The sequence below is a fragment of the Peromyscus californicus genome, unplaced genomic scaffold, assembly GCF_007827085.1.
Source record: "Peromyscus californicus insignis strain IS unplaced genomic scaffold, ASM782708v3 Scaffold_18__1_contigs__length_77618521, whole genome shotgun sequence".
NCBI classification, from domain to species: domain Eukaryota; kingdom Metazoa; phylum Chordata; class Mammalia; order Rodentia; family Cricetidae; genus Peromyscus; species Peromyscus californicus.
The window spans coordinates 77,414,927-77,430,722 of record NW_026294480.1 but is presented as its reverse complement, the minus strand read 5'-3'; the positions used below and the strand labels follow the sequence as shown (position 1 = coordinate 77,430,722).

At 38.7% G+C, this 15,796-nt stretch overlaps 1 protein-coding gene across 11 annotated transcripts in view; it reads right to left on the bottom strand.

Moving 5' to 3' along the window:
* Positions 1 to 15,796, bottom strand: part of Cast (calpastatin) — a 97,861-nt gene that overhangs the window by 15,816 nt on the left and 66,249 nt on the right. For all 11 annotated transcript variants that reach the window (XM_052743748.1, XM_052743742.1, XM_052743746.1 and 8 more), the window contains 9 exons: positions 15,273 to 15,374; positions 12,066 to 12,149; positions 11,086 to 11,133; positions 9,600 to 9,695; positions 8,160 to 8,255; positions 6,235 to 6,336; positions 5,655 to 5,738; positions 2,123 to 2,173; positions 1,885 to 1,956 (listed from right to left, as the gene is read on the bottom strand). In XM_052743748.1, coding sequence (XP_052599708.1) covers positions 1,885 to 1,956; positions 2,123 to 2,173; positions 5,655 to 5,738; positions 6,235 to 6,336; positions 8,160 to 8,255; positions 9,600 to 9,695; positions 11,086 to 11,133; positions 12,066 to 12,149; positions 15,273 to 15,374 — 735 coding nt within the window. The remainder of the gene's footprint in view (positions 1 to 1,884; positions 1,957 to 2,122; positions 2,174 to 5,654; positions 5,739 to 6,234; positions 6,337 to 8,159; positions 8,256 to 9,599; positions 9,696 to 11,085; positions 11,134 to 12,065; positions 12,150 to 15,272; positions 15,375 to 15,796) is intronic.

The window sequence follows — 15,796 nt, the reverse complement described above, 5'->3', positions numbered from 1 at the left end:
AAAATTAAAATTCGACAGATATCTATTGAGAGCCGCTGGTAGCAAAAAACCATGGGAGTATACAGCAGGTGACAACTAGAGTTCAGAAGGTCAACCTATCAGAACTAAGTGTTCTGTTAGAAGAAATCATCATGCAAGGTGTTATGGAATTACTGCCTTTTGAATGAATTGGCTGTCTCTAGTTGTAAACTTCTTGTGCAATAACAGCCATGATTCTCTCTATTTACCGTGCATTCTCATGTTATATGTACATGTAATCTCATGATTGTATCTCAATCTTGGGCACAACTTTCCCTATACATTTGGAGTAATTGCATAACTGTTCCCAGCTGTGCTTATTTTACATAAATCTGGCCAGGGTCATTCTCCAGACAAAAGTATTTCAGCTAAGATACCTTTTTCCAAGGACAAAACTGCACATTAACATTAGCTCATCTCACCCACAGCTAGAGAAAATAACCACTAGCAATTAAATCCTCAACTCCTTACCTTCACCCCGGAGTTATTTACACAAGACCCTAATTTAAGGTGGATTTACTGCTTACATTCCTGGGATGATGTTTTAGTCACTTGCTAGTTACTGAGTTAAAGTAGTTACTTCCCACTGACCCAAGGAGATTGCCTTCAAGGCCAGGCAGGTGATAGGTGCCAAGCTTCTTTCTTGTGCGAATCAAGTTTTAATTCCTTCTCAGCCAGGTGCTATTCCTAGATTCCCTAATTGATCTTAGCCTTTAACCAGAGAACTCCCTTTAGTCATTCCCCTTTTGGATTTTAATTGGAAGTTGACATTTATTGTTTTATGTGTGGATCCTTATCACCTCTCTCTGCAACCCTGAAAACTCCAAGCCTTGAATTGCTTTGCCAAAGAACTATTGCTTGGGTATACATACTGGTTCCCGCACAGCACGAGGGGAATTGATTGAGCAGAACAAGATGAGGACGAAGATGGAAAGAACTAGATAGGGATGAGAGAACAGCAGAAGGGACTGAGAGCTGAAGGAACTGAGAAGAGCTAAGTATGAGAACAGAAAAGAAACTGTGTAGACAGCATTTACTTAGAAGAATAAAGTGAATGGACTAAAGAACTCAGTGTGCTTAGATTCATTTTATATCCCTCAGATTAGAATCCTTAGCTGCTTGTAGCTTCTATTCTGGACCCTGGTAGAAATCTCCTCAGGGCAGGCACCTGGGGAGAATTTGTTAGATATCAGATTTATCAAATTTACCTGGTTTTGTTTTTAAAGATGAATGGCAGGAAATACATGAATACTGCTTTGGCTACTTTTTAATTTAACTTTATGTTGTTTTATTTTCAATAGTGTATTCTGAATTTATTTCTTGACATTAGTATTATTTGGAGAACATTTTAAAATTTTACTTACCCCATAATTTCCTTTCTACTTTACTATGACCAACAAGGAGGGCATATACAGTAGTTACTCCATTCTATTTGAATTATGAGCCAAAATATGAGACTTTGTCACTAGAGTTTGTAACAGTGTCCCAAATAATGTTCTAGTCTGTTATCTGATATTTACCAAACTTAGTATTTGTATTTCATTTACTATATTTTTCATACTGACAATTTTTCCTTTGATTGTTAATTTTCTAAAAAAATAAAAACATTGTAAAAAGTAAATTGCTTTAACTCAAATCTGCTTAGACATGTCTCAAAGAGGGGGTGACACATTCAGTCCCAAGGGCTACAGAGAAACCCTGCCTCAAAACAGAAAGAAAGAGAAAGAGAGAGAGAGAGAGAGAGAGAGACAGAGAGAGAGAGAGAGAGAGAGAGAGAGGAAGAAAGGAAGAAAGAAAGAAAGGAAGAAAGAAATGACAAGACAAGAAAAGAAAAGAAAGCCAGTTAACCAGGTGCTTCATACTTACAAGAGATGGTATGTTTGTGGTACTGCAGAAGTCCTGAGACAAGGCATCAAGAAGGAAGTCATCACTCAAGGGCTGCAAGAGACAGAAAAAATATCAACAAAAGGAATGCTGGCGTACCTCCTCTTTGGTGTCTACCATATCACACTCTGATAAGCTCACTAAAAGGGAAAGCTATGCCCTTCCCAGATTACCAATCAGAGGACACAGAAGACTGACTCAGAGAAAGCAGATGGCTTACTGGAAGTTGTTCCTTGGGCTCTTTTGCCAGGAGTGGCTTTCCATCCTTATCCTATTCAGAATAAAAACATGATATTAATTATTTTACATATTATCCCAAATATGGAACCTATACACCTTATAAGGAATTAACAGGCTAAACCTACTGTATATTTTCACATAGGTTATTCATTTAAGAAACATTATCATAGCAGAGAATATATGCACTGTAATTCCATTCATATCTAGAGTCAGTTTTACATGCATCATGCCTTCCTTGGCCAAGGGGTCTAACAGCACTTACAGTGTGGCTTGTGACCCAAAGAACAGAAATGAATACAAAAGAAAAATATGTGAATTTTTAAGTGGTATGTTTTAGGGGTGTATCAGCAAACCACTCTTTTATAAGGGGATACTGGGACCTCAATCAGCTAAAGTCCAAATGCTCAGGGAGCTTGTTTTCTGGGTGGAGCACTCTCAAATTTAGGGCTCAGATTATGTTAAGCTTCAAATGTGGTTTCAAGTGGTACTTTTGAGTGACAGAACAAAACCAATGAATTATTTGAGCCTCCTTAATAAAAGAAGATCTATAAATTAATGACAGATTCCATTTATTTGTCTGTACAAAAATAAATGAGTTCAAGGTTACATTCAAAGATTTCTCCTAGGAAAGTGGTCAAAATGTTTTGCTTTGTTTTCTGTATTTCAAATGTGCTATGTAAATGTTTAGAGCTATCTGCTGCTTTCTTATAGCTAAGACAACCCTTCTTGCCCTCTGAATTCACTTGTAGCTTTAGCCCTTTTTAAAGGAGGAATCTGCTACTTCCAGACCATGTTTTAGCTGAGAAGTCAGTAAAGATCCCAAGTGAGGCATGGGACCCTGAAGGCTCCTTTGCTCTGCATTAAAATGGAAATCTACCTTTTATTACCTCATCGTTGAGTAGCAGGAAGGGGAAATTTGAGGTCTGACCACAACAGAGAGCAGATCCTCACTATAGTGACCTGAAGTGAGGTAGGTAATTAATGACAATAATATTTAAACAAGAGGACGCTAAATAAGGGGGGGGGGGCAGGGAAAGCAATCCCTGAAGTAGCACTACTAAGCTTCAGTGAGGGCAGGGAGAAAGTAGCCAGCTTCCTACTGATCAACCGCATATGGCCTGCTTCCATGGAACTAGGATCAGAGACAGATCTGTGGCCTTGAAAATGTCCTGAAGAATTTTTAAAACAATGTATTATGAGCTGCAAATAATTGAAACTCCACCAGTTTTGGCTGCAGTATGAAATGCATAAGTGTTCAGGATAATAAACTTTAAGTAAAGGAGAATTCAGTGTAAGATCTTGAGTCGCAAAATAAACTAGTGCATGTGGATGGGTGAGGACTCTGAATTCAGCTTCTCGAAACTGCTGTTAAAGTACATTTGAACTTTCCTGTTGGAGGGCACATTATGAAAATGACTACTTGTTCAACTGCCTATGTGTCTACTCTGTTTAAAATGTACACTGGAACTGATAATAATGGGATCGCTCCATTGGTTACTTGGTCTGCATATCCTGCCCTTTCAATATGAAGAGAACAGGTCAGCTTATCACTTTACTCAGTGTTTAACAAGTTCTCATATAAGTTTTCAACTTATACTTAAGGATTAAAAAGTTTTCTGTATAACTTCTGTTTAACCTGCAGAAGGTTTTCCTATATTGCTTGTGCTATCACAAACCACATGTCTGAAGGGAAAAATATTTGGTGGCCTAGATGTTAATTTTTCTTTATATTAAAGGACGAAAAGGCTGCTTAATATATTTTAGTCTCTATTGCTATTGCCCTTGGTTGCTTCCCAGAGTTTGAAGGTAAGTCCCTATTGCTGACACCACTACAATTTTGGACACAGGATTTGGAGGAACTGACCTGGAAGACTCCTCCCTGAGGACTAGCTTTCACTGTATTAGAAGATGCTATGCAAGCTGCCAAGGGAGAAAAGCCGTCAAAAGTCCTACCCAGCTATGATGGGTATGAACCACAATGACTAGTATGACAAGATATCCCTAAAGGTACAGTCGTGACATATATCTTGGTGCTACCCATCAGCTTTCTAATTAGACTTAAATCCTGCCCAATAGTAAAGAATTTGTGTCTGGTACTGTATACATAGCCAAGAATCCATGGCTGGTGAGGCCATGGAACTTTATAGAGAATCTATTATTGCAACTTTCCCAAACCAACATTATCTTTAACTGCATTCTGTTTGTTTTTGGTATTTTATTTTAATTACAACATCTCTCCCTTTCCTTTTCTCCCTTCAAACTCTCCCTTACACCCCTCCTTACTCTCCTTCAAATCTGTGGCCTCTTTTTTCATCAATGATTATATGTATACATGTATTGTGTATACATGTATATTCCTAAATACAAGCCATTGAGTTCATATAATGTTACTTATATGTATCTTGTTTTCTTGTTTTGTTTTTGTTTTTTGTTTTTCAAGACAGAGTTTTTCTGTGTAGTTTTGATGCCTGTCCTGGATGTCGCTCTATAGACCAGACTGGCATGGAACTCATAGAGATCCGCCTGCCTCTGCATCCCAAGTGCTGGGATTAAAGGCATGTGCCACCGCCGCCCAGCACTTATATGTATCTTAACTGTGTTCTTAATACTAATCCTTATACCCACAGAGAAGTGTAGCTCTCATCCCTCATCAGAGAAGCTTCTTGTTGCAGCAGATGAAGACTCTTACAGAAAGCTACAACTGACCAAAATGCACAGAACAACTGACCATGAGGTGTCCAGCTCCAACTGATATATCTACAACACAACCCCACAACTAAGGCTTAGGGAACATCATAGACAAACAGGCAGAAAGAGTATAAGAGCCAGAAGACCAGCACGTCTGCTGCAGAATTGCATCTTCTATATGATGGGAAAGCTGCACTCATGAAATCTCACAATTTGATTGCTTAAACAAGACTTGAACAATGACAATATCAGCTGACATGCCAATGAAGAAGAGGGAAATCTTAAGGGGTCTCATGTCTAGATGAAGAGTATAGGTGACTAATGAATGCTGAGAGAGGAAGAAACAATATTCTCCAGGGATGAACTCCATAACTGCTCATCCAAACCAAGTGCTAAGTCCTAAAAACAAACATACAGACAAACAAAACTAAATGACTCATTAGCTTGTATTTATATATTAACTTATGTGTATACAAGTATGTGTGTATGTGTGTGTGTGTTTGTATGTTTTCAAAAATAAAGAAAGAGGCCTTGAATTTGAAGGAGAAGGGGAAAGGTAGAGACATAGGAGGAGTTAGAGAGAAGGAGGGGAAATGATGTAAATTCAGTATACACACACATATATGAAATTAAAATGAACAAATTTTAAAAGAATATGATTTAGCTCCATATCTAGTATTCTAACATGGTATTAGTGCTAATACAATTTAGGGTCAGAACATAAAGAAATGGCATCTTTATATTCCAGATCTATTATCAGTTCCCTCTTTATGATTATAAAATTTAGTCAGAAAATGATGTGGGAAAATATTCAGCCTGCTTACCTTGACCTCTTCTAGTTTATAATCAGGAGGAATTGTTTCTTCTTTTTCACCAAGTTTTTCATAGTCTTTTTCTTTAGCCTTCTCCTAGATAAAAGTGGTATCATTTTTTAGGGTTAGTGTCTCCTCCTACACAATGCATTTCTCAGAGATTAAATTTGAGGTTTCTATTGTTAGCTTCAAACATGCATATGACCATTGTTAACAGATCCTCAACTGCTTCAACTTTTAACACTTTTTCCAGTTAGCAGGCTCAGATACCACCTCTCAAACTGCTGGGCTAACTACCTGTTGGGAGGAGTATTATTCTACTTTTCTTAGGAGCCCTCAGCAAAGGATGAATATAGGTAGACAAAGATGGGATTCATGAAACTTAGACACAGGCATATCACCTATCCACTATAGTGATTCAACATTGGCACTTCCTAATATTTAGCTTATTAAACAGGATATATGCAGTATCAGAGAAAGACCACTGATCATGCTTTACAGATAGATTTTTAAAAACAGAGTGTTAACTTATTGGAGGGCAGAGGTGGATGGTTAATAAGTCATTTTGTGGACACATTTGAGCCACCATTACTTTGACTTTATCCACTACAGGTTTTTCATCTTCTGGATTTGCTTCTTTTTTCCCCAGGCTTCCAGCCAAGGTTTCGACAGCATCATCTGGCGCCATGCTCTTCTGCAAGGACAAAGGTGATTAAACCTAAGTTGTTACTCACGCTTACCAATTCAGAAAGGCACATGCTTATTTCAGGTCTACACTATCTTTAATAACTTGAGCCATCAATGTAATTAGAATGGAGGTTTTGAAATGTTAAGAATGTTAAAAATTAGAGCAAGTTTCTTATATTAAAAACTGTGCATGCAATTTGTATATGGACACTAAAGACCTTACAAAATCCAGCTAGAATTTTGGCCCATGAAAAAAGAAGATAAAGATAACAGAAGCTGACAGAGGGAAGAAGGCAGAATTTCTGCCACCAAGCTTGGCCAGGCCCAGGGGAGAAGGCACAAGTTTGTTCTCTGGTGCTCCCACTAGCCATACGGTTAACATACATGGGCTCAAGATTCTCCTGCTTGTGACTGACCACCATCAACATACAATGAGAGTGACCTATCTGAGTCTTGCCATTCTGAACGAAATATGCTCACTCATGATGTTATAAGCCAGATTTGGCTACACCAACATTCAAACAAATGAACAGGAGTACAAATGAGGCATGTAAGGGGAAATGAAGAAACCACGTATGGGTCAAAAGACAGGACAGGTTTTGGCTTTCCAAACTATGGGTCATAAATGTTCCTTAGTGGTTTTAAAAAATTAAATGAATGCTTCCTGGCCAGAACATTTTTCATAGATAGAAAACAATACAACACACTTAACCTGAATAAATACCACTCATTTAAGTGTTTCTTTTTTATTTTTATTATTGTATAGGTGCTGGTTCTCTCAAGCATCTAAATGAACATATCCAAGTACACCGAGTGCTTTGCATTTCTGCCTCACTGCCTTCCTTGGGATGTTATTTTCACTTCTCAGTGTGACCCTGCCCTCTACATGGAAGCCTTTGTAAATTCCTAAAAGAAAAGGTTCCTTCATCCATGTTCCATCTGCCTGTTTTCCACACAGGAAAGTTCAGACTGTGTCATAACTTGAGGTCTGGCTCATATTTGTAGAAAACTGAAAGGTATCCAAGACCACCACCATATTTCTCATTCACATTACAGTTAAGGACCAGGATACAGGTACACTGCTGAAGGTCAACAAAAAGCCTGCATTCCTCATTTATACAGGAAGGTGATTGGAAAAGACTTTACAGTGTCTTTATAAACATCAAATAAGGAGACTAGCAGATGTAGGTCAGTTATGGAATGCCTACGAAGCATGTCTCAAGCCCCAGCACATCCTTAGTGCCACAAACGATAATGAGAAGATGCATGGAATCTGGAACATATGTGTCCTAGAAGAGCAAAGCTAGTCACTCAGAATTCAGATTTTGTAAGTATAAAGCAGTAGTCTCCGAGTCATCAGAGGATAGAAACTAAAACCATAGAAATCAAAATTAAATAAGGATTTAGGTAAACATCACTTAATTCAAAAATTCAAAGAAAAGCAGAAAACAAGAAACAGTGAAGGCCAGGCAGAGGGATGCTTCGATCTTTCTTCCAACGTGGAAGGGGGCAGAATTGTGATCATGATTTGGATACAAAGCCAAAAAGAAATGTGACACCGGACATTCAGGACACAGGGACTATTGGAGATAGTTATGGACCTACAAGGAGTTTCAGAAGATAAAAGCAAAGCAGCAGGCAGCACCTGAATTAAAATAAAAGTGCAGAAGAGTTTCCCGCACAGCCCTGCAGCCGAAAGAACAATGAATAGCAACTCTGTATTAGCTTTCCCTTCATTTTCTTGGCATAGTATGGTGACACACAGTAGAAAGTGGGGGGAGAAAGAACAGGGCCTGCTCAAGACCCTTTCAGTGCAAGGGCATCACTCACCGAAGATGCTGGTTTGGGTGGTGCTGACTGTATGCTGCACATGGAGGCCCGAGGCACAGCCTCGGCCACAGGAGTTGGGGATGTGTCCTTAGATTTCTGAGAAAAGAAGCAAGTATTCTGAATAATTTTAGAATTACCTGACTAATAAAACAGAACAATAGTGACTCAATTAGACACTACGAGATGTAAGTTGTAAGCACGAGTCTTTTGAATGCTTATTGAGTGATATGCATACCAAAGCATGTTAAAAACTTTTCAATTACTGTAATTGCAACTTGCAGACTCAGTTTCACATTTGTGAAAGGAAAACATTGATAAATACACACAACATCTCAAGGATTGATCTGAGAGCATATTTTAAGTTATAAATCTGCATGAATCTAAGGAATGATACTGAATAGGAGTCTCAGAGTGGTCCCTGGACTTGTAACCTCAGCAACACTGGATATCTTGTGAGAAATATATATTCTTAGGCTCTCACCACAATGCAGTGAGGAATTCTAGGGGCAGGGTCCCAGTAATTTCCAAATGCTTTTAATCCAGACACTTTAGCAAAGTTTTCCTACATGCAAAGCACCCAAGAGAAAGAGTAGTGCTAAAGCATGCTCTCATCATCCTTGAGAAACTGTACTGTTTACAATGACAGATGTTAGGGTTAAAGAAGCACCAGTAGTATAGCTCAGAACCTTTTTAAATTATTGCTTTAACAGGGATACACACACACACACACACACACACACACACACACACACACACACACACACACACACAAAAAAAAAAAAAGAAAACAAAAACAAAAAAACCAAACCAAAAACAAAAACAAAGAACAACAACAACAACAAAAACCCATAAACAAACAAACAACCAAGCAACTAAGAAGCCCTGCCATGAGAATTTCTTTTAATAAAGGGTGTGTTGAACGAGGAACGGAAAGTACCAATAACAAAAGGTTGCTTTTGCAGAGCCTTCCCATTGAGTAATGCAGTAATGCAGCAAACCTGGTGGAAAGGAATCCACGACTAACATATACTAGTGGCATGTACAGAATCTGTTCACAGGGAGTGGCAACTTCAAGGTTGGAGTAGGGGAATGCTGTAACTAGAAACATCCTTCAAAAAGGGTGACTCTGGTGGACATAAAAGCGGGAAGGGCTGAGAGGCATGGCAATTTCATTTAAACAACTCCGTGACAGCAATCAAAAGGGAAGCTTGAATATAAGCACTTCACTGAAGGAATGACTGCAGGTTTTAAACTTCAAGAGTATTAGGGATAGGCTGGCAATAGAAAATACGTCTAGAAAAAGGCAAGAAGAAAACACCATGTACAAAAGGTGACACGTAGATCTTCATGGGGTTCCTGTATGCAATAATAATCTGGGCTTCACACGTCTTCAGATTAAAAATGAACATTAAAAACCCTTAAGACATTATTAGAACATACTTCTATTTTCTCAGCTGGTATAGATGGTTTGTCTTGACATGTAGATCGGCCAAAATCTTCTGAAAGTTGCCCAATCAGCTCTGCTTCACTCAGGCGCTGTAACAAGAAATGCTGCGTTATGAAGATGCTCTGCTCTGTAAAATCATAGGACAGTATTTTTTTTTGAGGTTAATATGGTTTAGCTACATTGTATTATCTAAAAGCAAAAGCTAGCTTGATAAGGCATATTCTTCATTTATTGATGTGAGGGGAAAAAAATGGCACACACGTATATTTTACTTGCCACCTTAGTGCTGTGAAAGTGCTAAAGGTTTATTTACTCACCTGATAGGTCAGCTCTAGGAACTACACAGAAGTCCGTGGTGAGGTCCAGACTTTTAGTCTGGCTAATCTCACTTTGTGATGATTTTATTTACAAGTACGTTACAATAAAGTTTTAAATATTTAAAAAAATAGAGTAAATCATTTTTCAAAGTAACAAAAGGATTTGCTGTACACCTTTACTCAAATAAGATTTCCTGTTTTCTCCAGTGAGTATTGCAGTTATTAAAGGTGACTATTCATTTCCTAGTCCTTAATGATTTTCTTTCAGAATAAAGCAGAGAAAACACATTCATGTACTCATTTTCTATAACCAGGGAAAGGAAGGGAGGAAAAGTAGGGGGGATAGAAAACGGTCTCTGGCAGGAAAGTTTGATAGCCCCCATTCCCCCAGCAGAGTCAGTCCATGCGGGGATTCTATGAAAATATCCTGTGGTGAAAAGGAAGAAGGAGCAGAAAGAGAGGCAGTGGTGTGAGTGCTGTTTCTAGAAAGGACATGGCTGCTGCACTGAACTCACAGCAGCTGAAGTCTGAGTACAGTTGCCTGCACAAGATTGAGCTCACTAGCATTCCATTACAGAGGGAGAGGGGGTCAAGAAGCCACATAATTCTTTGAGGAGCTACTGACACAATAGCTCTACCAGGCATTAGAACACAGGAGCTATTTTTCTTTAGTGGTATATCTACTGAGAAATTGCCCATGCTCATGGGCTCATGCAAGCAACACTAACTTTACTCAATGGCTCATTAAAAAATGAAATGGAGATGTGAAAAGCACTTAGAGCAGTGTTAAGCACATAGTAGGTGACTAAAAATGCTGATTGGTGTCATCTTGACAGGAAACTGACTATATATATTTAAGGCAAAATAAAAGTGTTAAGAGTAGTTACTAAATCAAATTCTAAATTAAATGCCAAAATAATATAATGTAAAAGCTCTTTTAGCATTAACTCCTAATGATTGGTGAATGCTGCTTAATAGTCTGGTAATAATTCATAAGAGAAACCATCATTAAAATATATGCAAAAGAGCAGAGGCCTCAGCCTTGAGTTACCATAAGAATTCACTCCAGTACTAGGTTGCATGTGAAATGTGGTCTTTTAAAATGATCCTAATTTACACTTTATATTTTTGCTGGTTTTGAGTGCTAGGAAAATTTTCCAACCTTAGACTTTTCTTCAGGCTCTGGCAATAGTGGTTTTCCATCTTTATCCTGAAAATAAAATTAGAAATTTAATGGAGATAGAATAGAAAAATTTGCTTTCATGTTCTATTATGTTTGTTTTAGGCAAATCCAGGATATGAGAGGTAAGCTTATTTTTTCTTATACTTGAGTGAATTAATTTTAGATTTAATTTCTATAAGTACCAATACAGGAATCTTTTCTAAGGATGCTATGATTTGTTTTTCATTACAAGTTACTGAAAGATTTACTGTTTGGTAAGGCAAAAAGATAAATAAATAAATAAATAAATAAACAAAGAAACAAAAGAGAATAGTGCAGTTGTATTAATGAAATTGTTTTTTGAGTACTTATTATGTGTATGGGTGTGTGCAGAGTTAGTTTTTCTCTATCACCTGGAATCCAGGGATCAAACTTAGTCAGTCTTGGTGACAAGTGTCTCTACCCACTGAGTCATCAGGCTATCCCTTCCTTAATGGGATAAATAAAGAAAAAACTCAATTCTACAGAGCTGGGTTTGTAATCCCAGCAGCTGGGAGCTAGAGGGGATCAGTCCAAGGATGGTCTCCACTTCAGAGTGAGTTTGAGGCTAGTCAAGTCTACCTTGAGAACCTGTCTTAAAATATAAAAAGCTTCAATTATCCAACCCAGGATTGGGATAATTATCATTTTTGGATTTTAAACACCATTTAGTTTTTGAACATGAGTTTTCACAATTTAGGAAATGTTTTCTCCTCTTACCAAATAGTCAAATAGGTTAGAGTTTTAACAACTTCTTTAGAAGCCATGAAAGGACAAACCATCCCTGGGGGGATTGGTCCTGTGGCTTCAGAGAGCCAAGAGAAACAGGTCCAGCATGTTCACAGTTAATAACTGCAGTGCGACAGCTTTGTTCCTGGTGTCAAGGGGAGGAATATCATAAGCATGATGCCGATAAGTGTGTTGTTATGCAGAGAACTTACCACAGCCGGCTTTAACCTGTACTCAGCCGGGACTGTATCATCGTCTTCACCACACTTCTCCTGCCTTTCTTCTTTTGCTTTTGCCTGATGAAAATGGGGAGGAAAAAAAAGCAGCAGTTAGATGATGTAAGTAATATAAACTGTTATCACCTACTTCATATACTACAGAATAACCCAGAATAGGGTTAGAGTGTTTGGAATGCTCTGTAAACCACAAAGTGCAAGTCTGTGGAAAGCAGTTGTGAGCAGGCACTGGGACAGACACTCTGCTTGGTCCAAGATTTAGGAAGTCATGATGCCCTTGAGAGTGTTGCCTCTCTAGCTAATAATCCTTCCTTAGCTCACTGACTCTGAATGTTCACCAAAGTAAATAAAGGCCCCTTGGAGGACAGTAAGTATAGGCAGAAATTAGCTGCAATTATTTTAATAGCTTTCATATATCTTGCCCAACAGGGCAGTTATTTAAGAAGGGAGAAAAGCACATATCCAATTCTCTCATCTAGTTCAACAATGATAGAAGCAGATGGTCACAAATGTGGCTTCTTCATGAAGAACTGGCTTTAATGATTTATAAAGGACTCATTCAATAGCAGCAGGACTTACTTCACAAGATCACTGAACCAGGAGCAAATAAATACATTAGAAATAAGTACCTCTACAGTACACGACTAATTCTCCTCTATAGCATCTGTAATGGAATCTGCAGGTGGGTCCTATAAAATACCATGTGTAAGGATTTGTATCTATTTCAAGGCATGGATTTATAATTCAGAACCTAAGGTACGCGGCACAATTTACTTAAGCAAATCAGGAGTCAACTCACTGATTCCGTCTCCACCTCAACCTCAGACTAGACTGGCTACTTTCTTGATTAATTCTTAAAAATTATCAAGAAACTTTAGTTAGCCATGCACTGTTCTTTGTTCTGGGACTAGAGTTGTATGTTATTTAGGATGGAAAGGTCTTCGTCTCTTTTCAAATTTCAGGTTTTACTCTATTACTGTCTGTGGGCATTCTGATATGCAGCAATACTGTCCAACTCAGGGAAGTATGCCATGTCTAGTCCCTAAGGAGACTCCTTGAATATCAAGGGCCATCTGTACAGGAAGACTATCTCCATACTTCCAGGCTATGGGCAGATATACACACAACAGGATCCATTTTTTTTTTTACCTCTTTGATCTTTATATTTTTAAAATGGCCACACTATTCAAGACACCAAAAACACCAAGAGGAAGTCTACCATACTGCAAACATGCTAGACCAGGTACACATACCTAAAAAATGGGAGTGGCTTAAACGATATCATTATAGGCAAATAAATGTTTACTTTATGGTATGATGTAATATAAGACAAAGTAGAATTGGGTCTGTTTTCTAGAGGCTTCCATAGTTTGTACAGGTGCCATTTAATAGGGGAGGTGATGCGACAGCCACAGACTCCTATAAGAACTCCTATAAGGACCTTTAGGGGCCTTATCAAAACACCAGGCTAATCATTATAAACAATCACCGCCAGACTCCATAAATTAGCTCAAGAATTTAGAGGATTGAAAGATCTTCTTAGGAAATATAGTTTAGGACTAGCGGAAAGCTAGCATGACATGAATGGAAAGTTATTTTTATTAGTTTACTGATACTGGTTTCTAGGACAGTGAACACACTCCTATACCACTCCATAGAGTAATGGCATTGTGAACACACTGCTATATACACTCTGGAGAGTTACCCATGCTGCTGCATGAGTTCCTTTCACGTCACTGTTTTCCACCTATTCATCTGGGTTAGTGACTGGGTTAGTTAGACTGTCCTGGGACTTCTATCAGGTTTACACATTCTCTTTCCATATATATTATCTTATTAAATTATTCTATTTATAAAAAGCCTGAGGCAAAAGTGAAATCCATAGCTCCCAGGTTATAGAACCATAATATAGCACCTCCTGGCTATACCCAGGGCTCCACCAAGACCACCCTCCTTAGAGACAACATGACTCTGAGTAATATGCACCTCACAGTGTTTGGACCCATGTTCTCTTTCTTCTGAGCACATCACATGCTCCTGAAGGACAGGGATTGTTTCTCCAGCTCCTTTGCATTCAACATCATGAAGCTTCTCATGCCACACTGCAGCAGGTGAGCCCTCCCAGAAAGTAGAAGACAGAAACTGGCCCATCGTAGACCCGGGCCAATTCAAACTCAGGCAGGGTTCCTGGTAGTCAGGAAGACTGCCCTTCCCTGACAACTCAGAACAGGAAGTGACAGCAGAGTCAGGGGCATTGTGACAATGCTGCTTGCCAGTTTCCTTTCCCTGATCTGATAGGGTAGTACTCCCAAAGCCTTTGGCTGTCTACCTCCAGGATTCCTGCCTTGTTAGATATAGGCAGCTTACTTCTGTCCTTTTTCTTTTCCCCAGAGAACTGATTTGGAAAAGCATACAAAAATCATAACTTATATCACACTTCTACACCAGCTACAAGCTTGGATGGATTTGCTAAGGGCATGGAGGCTATGAGACAAACATGCTGTAAGTGTGTGAGAGCTCCAGTAAGCAAGTAGTTGAGTGATTGTGGCTCAATTTATTTCAACCTGAGACAATTTTGTCAACCTTCTTCCTCATAAATATACAAAAGAAGGCTCATTGCATTCTCCCTGATCATCTCCCTTCATAAGCACTCTTTGGAAAATACAAATTCACAATACTCAGCAAAAGCTAACTTTACAGGTTCTCATCAGACTACTACTGTTATCATGCTTTGGCAAAGATTTTTGTTTCTTTTTCTCCCTGCCCACCCACCCCCCATCTCCGTTTCTTTCTAGACAGGGTCTCACCACACAGCCTAGGCTGTTCTAAAACGTGTTCACAATCCTTCTGCCTCAGCCTCCTAATTTCTGGGATCACGATATATGCCAACATACTGGACCAAAAGGTTTTGCATTCTTGAAGTGCTGGATTCCACCCCAGGTCCTTGCACAGACCAAGCCCAGTACCCAACCACTGAGCCACACCCTCACTTTTCAAATATTGACACAGTAAATGTTTTACACAAACACTTAACCATCTGCCTTGGTTGCTCACTCCCCAGCAATAAATATCTACATTTACCAGACTCTGAAAATGAGAAAATGAAGAGTAATTCTAACAATGTAAAAGAATTCTAGTCATGTGCCAGTGCTCAGCTTTGCATATGAATTACAAGGCCAGTACCTCTTTGACTTGTTCAGCTTGGCTAAGATGGCTCTCAGGGTCTGGCTGCCGGGTGCCCAGTGAATCTGACAGAGCCTGCAGGGCTTGATCACTCATGACATCCTGTTAAAAGGGAAAAAGTCTGTGCATAAAAACAAAAAACTCTTCAGAGTTTGAAGCTTAGATAATCCACATAATCAATTTTCTTATTTGTGAAATATATATTTTAAATACAAACGGTAAATTGTGGATTGGGAAATTACTATATGAAGGAAAATTAAAACAGGAAGAAAAAAGGACTTACCTATGAATGAAAACTTGGTCTAAGACACCAGACCTCTTATTATAGCAAGAGCTATAGGGCACACTTCAACACTTATTTTGCAAGTAAGATATATGATTATAATAGAAATGGTATTACAAAAGACTCTTATCAAAAAAGCTGCCAGCAAGTAAACTTGAATGACCCTGTTTTTCTTGTAAAATGTCTTCTGAAAGCCTGGCTCTTCAGCAAAACAGCTAAGCTCAAGCAAGTGAGAAAGCTG